The following is a 7,334-nucleotide window of genomic DNA, read 5'->3' on the forward strand; positions in this document are numbered from 1 at the left end:
GAAATTAATAATCAAGTCATTTAAAAGCAAGAACGGTTATTTTTAAATAAAAATCAATAACTATTATAATGAGCTGATCTTGGCTCACTTCATTTGTAACCCTAAGGTAACAATGGTGGTGGTGAGTCGGTCATGGTAGGCAACTTCTTTCCTGAGAAAACGGCTAGATACTTATGAGAATGTAATACTTAGACACTCCCACTTTATATATATACTACATTGAGTTACAACAATGTAACATTTTTTTTCTGGTTACATCCTCAATTTAAGGTTAAAGTGCATAAAACCCCCCTGAACCAATTGCACAAAATCCCCCTGAATTAACAAGTGCCTCCTAAACTATGATAAAGTTGCATTTAGGGATATCAGGTGAGGTCAACGGAAACTACACCGTAGTGATATCGTCTTAAATTAGTTGATGACGTGTCAAATAAATCATAATCATTCAATAGAATTGTAACAACACATCACTAACTTATCACCTCATCCTTATCACCAAACCACACACATTTTGGTGTTGGAAACGGAGCAAATAACACATAAACTCGGTGTTTTGAATAACAACACTTTGCTGTTGAATAACCCCTTTAGATGGTCCATTTTGTTAAAATCTCTCACACAGTAATGACAAACAGGGGTCACAAAAAAACCCCTAGCTTGAAGATTACATTAGAAAAGGGAGTTTATTCTGCAACGGAAGGCAACTAGTGAAACAAGCAGCAGCCCTACCCCTATTCCAAACCATCCCCGATCATTCATTTTCCGGACTTTCCTTCTGCAAAACTTCCAGAATGTTCAAAATTTCACAGCACCGGCCAGGTTTCCATTTCACCCTGTCATCCAACCCCAAAAATTGACGATAGTATGAATCAAATCTAACCTCGTTCCTCTCCTCCTCCTCTCTGTCTCTCTATATATATACGTATATATACACACCCCTATGTCCTCCCACAATAGCAGAAGAGCTGCAGTGAAAGAAGATTGCAGTTTTATACTACTAACATGTTCTTGGCATTAACCATCTACTCTCAATTGAAGTGCGCAACACGAACTCTGTGGCACTTAGTAATTTATTCTATGGACATTTCTTCAAATTCATCATCCTGATGTATGAAAATTTATTGATCAAATGCCAATGCAGTCAAGAACCTGATGCTAGCTTCAAATCAAGTAACAGTGGCTTCGAGTAGAATGAACAGGAAAATGTATAAAGCAATATACAGACCTTGGTCCTTCTATCTGGTGAACAGGAAAATGTATAAAGCAAGAACAAGGAAAACAAAAACCCCTTCAAAACGTGTGCACGCCTTTTCTTGTGGATTAGGACTCTGCACTCCACATGAAACCTTTATGACAATCCCACCAGCCACTACTCAACTACACCAAAGCCCTCATTTTTTCCAACATTATATATATGTTCTCTGTCACACTAACACTATATGCCCCACTCTCTCAGTGGCTACTTGTTTTTCCATTTCGCATCTCATACCTCTTCCGTCGATTTCGGTGAACAGGTTAGCACGGCGTCTGCCACGGTGAGGAAGATCTTGTCCTCACCAATCACATTGGCAAAATCGGATGCGTGTAGCTTGTCAATCACCACTGGCCCTGGATTTGCCAGAACAAGCTGCACAACAACGCGAAGACTTTTGTAAGGTGACTTTTCTAAATCATTTCTAATTCCATAGATGATAACATATGAAACAGAGGTTAGTAATATAGTAACCTTAATATCTCTCTTTTGGAGACTCGTGTGTAGCTCTTCCAAGGCATGGATGCCACTGGTGTCAATGTCATTAACGGCTGGAAGGAACACAAAAAGCGATTAGCATATGCTTCTAAGTACAGGCAACCATAGTAAAAGTATGCTTGCAAATACGAATATGGCGTTAACTTCCGGGAAAAAAAAAAAAAAAAAGGAATATGACGTTTGTGAACCGCGTAAACAGTACTTACGTGACATCTCAACAATCAAAAATTGTATTTTAGGTTGGTATGCTGCTTTTAATTGCTCTTCTTCGTCAGTCAACCATCTCAATATCCTGCAGGATGGTTAATTTTTAGACTAAAGCCACTTGAACTTTAACCAACTTAAAAAGACCCTAGCTATAGTATCCCATCATAATTCTCAGAAGAGTGAGCTTTCTAGGTGGAGGCAAGACTATTTTCAATAGATATCATTTCACAAATTTTATGTACAAATTTCTAAGCAAAAATATTAGCTTGATTGGAACTTTAGATTTAAATTAATATGGTGATAATCCAAAACTTCGTAGATACGCAACATGATTAGTGGGTTTTTTCTCTTTCGAATCATGATTTGAAGAGAAAGCTGAATAAATTAAGTATAACAGAGAAGTTAAAAAGCATCCTTACCTCTCCTTGAGATAGTTGGAGTTAGAAAAGTAGATTGCAGAATCAACTCTCACAATCAAAATGCCCGGAACCTTAGATGCTTCTGGATATTGTTGGATGTTCCTGTAAACAGTTGTCCCGCGAATCCTCCCAAGAAGAGCTGTCCTTGGCCTTGTAACTTGGAGGAGGATTTTAGCGAAGGATATTGCGACCTATCATAACAAACAGGGGAAGCACATCCAATTCAATTAGGCTAATCACTTTCAGTCGACAAAAGGAATTTATGAAGATCAGTAAATACACCAATTCTTACCGCAATCAAGAGACCTATCTCAACATTGACAAAAATCACACCAAGAAAGGCTCCCATGCAGGCAACGAAATCAAATTTATCGATCTTCCATATCAAAATTGTTGCCTCATAGTCGATCAGGCCAAGGACTGCAGATATAATGATGGCAGCAAGAATGGCATTTGGGGTATACTTAAATAGGGGTGTGATGAATAATAAGGTTAGGAATACCATGAAGGACATCACAATGTTCGAAACTGCAGTTTGGCAGCCAGCCATGTAATTAACTGCCGAGCGAGAGAAGGAACCTGCAAGTGATGAGCAGATATTATCAATAATCGTTTGAAATTTGTTACGCATGCTCCCATTCATTTGTGACTACCAGAAAAAGGTTTAAATGATAAATACTCATTGATTTGATTAAATATTATTTCTTTTAATTTCAAATTTATTAATTTATTGAAGTAGACATTGATATATCTCTATGCTTCCTTCCAACCAGTTGCCACATAGCAGGATGTCATCGAGCCAACAATATTCATTGTTCCTAGTGCCACCATTTCTTTGTTTCCGTCCAGCTGATAATCCTTCATGGAAGCAAATGTTCTTCCAATTGCCACAGCTTCCTGATAAAATATTACCATTCCACAAAAAAGGAGGGGAAAAAAATAGTAATGAATAAGTGACTTAAATGCAGGATATGACAAACAAAAATCTCTTAATAACACCAGATGGAGTGCAAATCCGACTCACCGTTAATGCTATCATACCAGCCACGACACCGATCTTAAAACCTTTTATAACATATTTTCCGGAAAAATATATTTCATTCACGGATGAAGGATTAATTCCTTTCTCTATATGCTTCACCTGCGATCATCAGTAAAAAATTAAAAATATTAGTTCAGAAGTTCAGAATATAGGAAAAGGTAAGTCGTAAGACTTTAGTACTTACAATTTGAACACCTTGCTTGTCTGCACGAGTGATGTATACAAAAAAGGTGGACAGGATGACAGAGATCAATGGAGCAATTGCTGGTACCCAAAAAAATTTATGGTTCTTCTTTCCCTGTTTATTATTAAATCATGTGAGAGTTGAAATATATGTTTTACAATTCTACTGAAATTTAATAAAAATAGGGTCTTACAATGTACTTCGCAAATAGAAGAAACGCCAAAAAGACCACTCCAATTACTATAGTCTGCCAGTTCCACTGCAAAATGTTGTACATATATTTGACTTAGTAACACCTAACTGAACACATTGGTAGAAAAGGGCATGGGCATGTAGACATGTCTACCAAGATATTGTAGCCCTAGTCGTGTGTGTATATGTGTGTGTGAGAGACACAGCTTACTCCATGATGAACAGAACCCCACACTGATTTCATTACAGAAACAATATCAGTTTTCTTTGTGAAATTCGTGATTCCAAGAAAACCTTTGAGCTGTTGGAGAGCGATTGTAATGGCAGCTCCACCCATGAATCCAACAATGGCAGCATGGGATAGGAAGTCAATTAAGAAACCCAATCTGGTATCAAAAACCCAAACCACCATCAGAATATGATAGGTGAAAAATGTAAAACATAAGAGGAACAATAGTTGATATAATGTCTGACATTTTGAGGAACAATAGTAGAAGCATGTTCTTTGTTACCTGAAAAACCCAAGTGTAGCTTGAGTGATCCCGGCAAATAAAGTAGCTGTAAATGCAAGTCGCCGATATTCAGCTGCATTTGTAGTGGGATCAATCTCGTTCTCGAGCAAAGTTCCTAACAAGAGTGACACCACGGCCACCGGCCCTATGGCTATATCGCGTGAACTACCCATGACGGCATAAATCAATGGTGGAACAAAGCTGGAGTCTGTAGAAAAACAAAGAAAAATTCTCAGCAAAAAAATAATAATTTTTTTTTTTAATAAATCTAAAAGAGGTGTTATAAGGCAATGCTACTTGTTGATTAGTATGAAAACTTACACAACCCATACTGGGGAGCCAAATTCGCAAGCTTTGCATACCCGATATCCTGTTTTCCAAGTTAATGAATTGTTAGAAATGTCTAAATGTGAAAAGTAATGTGTTTTCTTGTACATATTTAAGTATTTCTTAGAGATACATACCTGAGGAATGCAGAGGCTTGCAATGGTGAGTCCTGCAATGAGATCCCCTCTAAATTTTGTTAAATTATAACCTCGCCCCCATTCAAGAATGGGGAAAATGGTCTGCATGCCTAGGGTGAATTTTCGAGACCGTGATTGATCCTTGAAGGCACGCAGAGGATCATCAGCGAAGAATGTTTCCTTCACAGTGGCCGTGAACTCCTTCAAGAGGCTTTGCTTAGGGGGAACTCCCACCTTGTGAATTCTAGGAAAACTCTGTTCAGAGGGTGACAAGCTTCTAATGTCCATCTCTCTCAAATTAAAAAGGACTAGTAATTCACCTGTAATGCGAAAAATGGAAATTGTTTTGATCAGAAAAGAACACAATGCTCATTTAAGTGTAATCTTGTAATAGAACAAAATATTATAATCATGCATTAAGAAATTAATACGAACATTGTTAGGTTCCTTAAAAAAAAATAAAAAATATCAAACCCCCCAAGGCTTGTAGGTTATTTTTTTTAATTTTTTTTTTGCCCTTTTGGCCGAGGAAAATCATATTCATTGCGAAAGCTGATTATAATAAGACTTCAAAAGCAACAATATACTATAATGAAGTGCGTAGTCAATGAAAAACAATCTAACCTGTACAAAGTGAACGGAATGAAGTGAAAGGAGGGTTAATAATGCTTCAGGTGTGCAAAGGCTTCTTGAACATTGAATGAGTTTGGGAAGCTCTTGCTTATATACATTCCCAGACAAGTTATAGATAACTCTCCAAGCAGGAAGAGAGGATTAACAACATCACTCACCTATGAACCTGGATATCTTTGATGTCATATACATTGTCGACAAATTTTAGGGGTGTTGTTGTATTTTACATTTTTTTATATTTTAATTTTATTAAATTAAATTATCGAATATAAATGATGTGGGATCCATATTTTGATTTCATTTAATCATATTAAATGATTCTCTCATACGTCAATCATTACTATTTTGATTTGACTGTGTTACTCATCAAGCATGATGAAAGTAAATTTCATACTACCTATGTAAAACAAAATTAATTAGGTCGCCAAAGAAATAAAAAAATACATTGTTTTTTTAAATCGAGTAGGCACAAATTGATTACCGGAAATATCATGCTCTGTGCTAGGTCGACTTATGCTGGTTCGTTTAAAATGTTCAAATTGGCACATGAGTTGGTTGGTAGGACCCATCATACTATGTGCTTTATATACGCACAAAATTAAAGCCCAAACATAAAAGATTAGATGATTGCACAAATTATCAAATTTATTGATAAGGTAAAGATGAATTAGTACAATTTTCTATAAATAATCTTTACACAGAATCCATAAATGGGCAATATTTAGTAAAATCTTTTTGTTTTACCTTTTGACTTTTCATTTATTGACAAAAAAATTAAAGAGGTAATCTCAATGTCTGAGGCTAAGTCAACACAATCATTTTTAACATGTGTCGTTTTCACGATTTAAATTTGTTGCTTTTGCACTAGTGCTTTAGAATTCGTTCTCATTCCTACTCCTACTCCAGTTGTATGTAACTTAGGTCACAAACTACATAAAAACTCACATGTCACTTGTGATTAGTTTACTTGTAACAATTGTTGGATATAAGTAGTAAGTTAGAATTGGTGTTGTTTGATAAAATTGAAAATTAAGTACTGAAAATTTCAAGTACTGAATTTTAAAAGTACTGAATGTATTAATTTGAAAACCTGTTTGATAACGTTTTAATTTTAAGCGCTAAATTCATTAAGATTGTTTGTTATATACAAAAACTAAAGTCTGAAAATTGTACATATTATATTTTTGCCCTTAATATCTAATATTCATAACAGTTTTATATTTATAATACAAAAATATTAATAAAACAACCACGTTCACTCAATCAAATATATCAATTTAACAATAAATATTAATGTCAAATATTAATGACAATTGCGATTAGTTTACTTGTAACAATTGTCGATATAATTATCAAATTAGAAAAAAAAATAAAAAAACACATTCACATTTTTTTATTTTAACAAAAAACAAAAAAAAAAAAAAAAATACTTTCACATTCTCACACAATCACTTATCAGAAATTTAAATTCATCCATTTTTTAAAAAACAGGTGAAGAAATACCGATAAAGTACTAAGTTATAAACTTAGCTTACTAATTTTTAAGTGGGTTGGATCATTAGATGATGTGATTATCTATTTAAAATTACATAGTTTCAAACCATCACAATTAGCGACATAAATAAAAATAAAAAACGCTTAACACATTTATTAATAAAAATAATTTCTCAAAAAATTTATAATGCTCTGCTTGGAGCTAAAAATTTATGAAATCTTTTTCATAAAGAGAGAAAAGCAGGTGGACTGTGATGGCTTATACTTTTGTCACAATCTGCAAAACACAAAGAAAATCCAAGGAATTTAATTGTGGCTTATGTTTTCGTGTCCTAACCATTCAAACTTTTGGATAAAGTATAAAAACATCTTTTGAGATTTGTTAAAAGAACATTAAAATGAAAATTTGTTTATTTTTGAACAATTACACCCTTTGG

At 34.6% G+C, this 7,334-nt stretch overlaps 1 protein-coding gene across 1 annotated transcript; it reads right to left on the reverse strand.

Annotated features, from left to right (window-relative positions):
• Positions 1-694: 694 nt before the first annotated feature.
• LOC132274217 (sulfate transporter 1.3-like) lies at positions 695-5,058 on the reverse strand. Its single transcript, XM_059775446.1, has 13 exons — positions 4,771-5,058; positions 4,628-4,676; positions 4,307-4,514; positions 4,006-4,180; positions 3,796-3,861; positions 3,603-3,716; positions 3,401-3,517; positions 3,147-3,273; positions 2,669-2,955; positions 2,377-2,567; positions 1,957-2,042; positions 1,727-1,803; positions 695-1,627 (listed from the first exon to the last, which is right to left on the reverse strand). The coding sequence occupies exons 1-13, from the start codon at positions 5,056-5,058 to the stop codon at positions 1,484-1,486; spliced, it is 1,929 nt and encodes a 642-aa protein (XP_059631429.1). The 3' UTR covers positions 695-1,483.
• Between the last annotated feature and the right edge of the window lie 2,276 nt (positions 5,059-7,334).

This window comes from Cornus florida, unplaced genomic scaffold, assembly GCF_030987335.1.
Source record: "Cornus florida cultivar Cherokee Brave unplaced genomic scaffold, ASM3098733v1 CherokeeBrave_3.0.0_Hap2_Chr09, whole genome shotgun sequence".
Lineage (NCBI taxonomy): Eukaryota > Viridiplantae > Streptophyta > Magnoliopsida > Cornales > Cornaceae > Cornus > Cornus florida.

Excerpts from the sequence above, each read along its gene's own strand:
- LOC132274217 (XM_059775446.1), bottom strand. The coding sequence starts at position 5,058 with ATGGACATTAGAAGCTTGTCACCCTCTGAACAGAGTTTTCCTAGAATT. Across the intron at positions 3,862-4,005 it reads GGGGTTCTGTTCATCATGGA|TGGAACTGGCAGACTATAGT; the intron begins GTAAGCTGTGTC and ends AACATTTTGCAG. Across the intron at positions 2,956-3,146 it reads ATCCTGCTATGTGGCAACTG|GTTCCTTCTCTCGCTCGGCA; the intron begins GTTGGAAGGAAG and ends CATCACTTGCAG.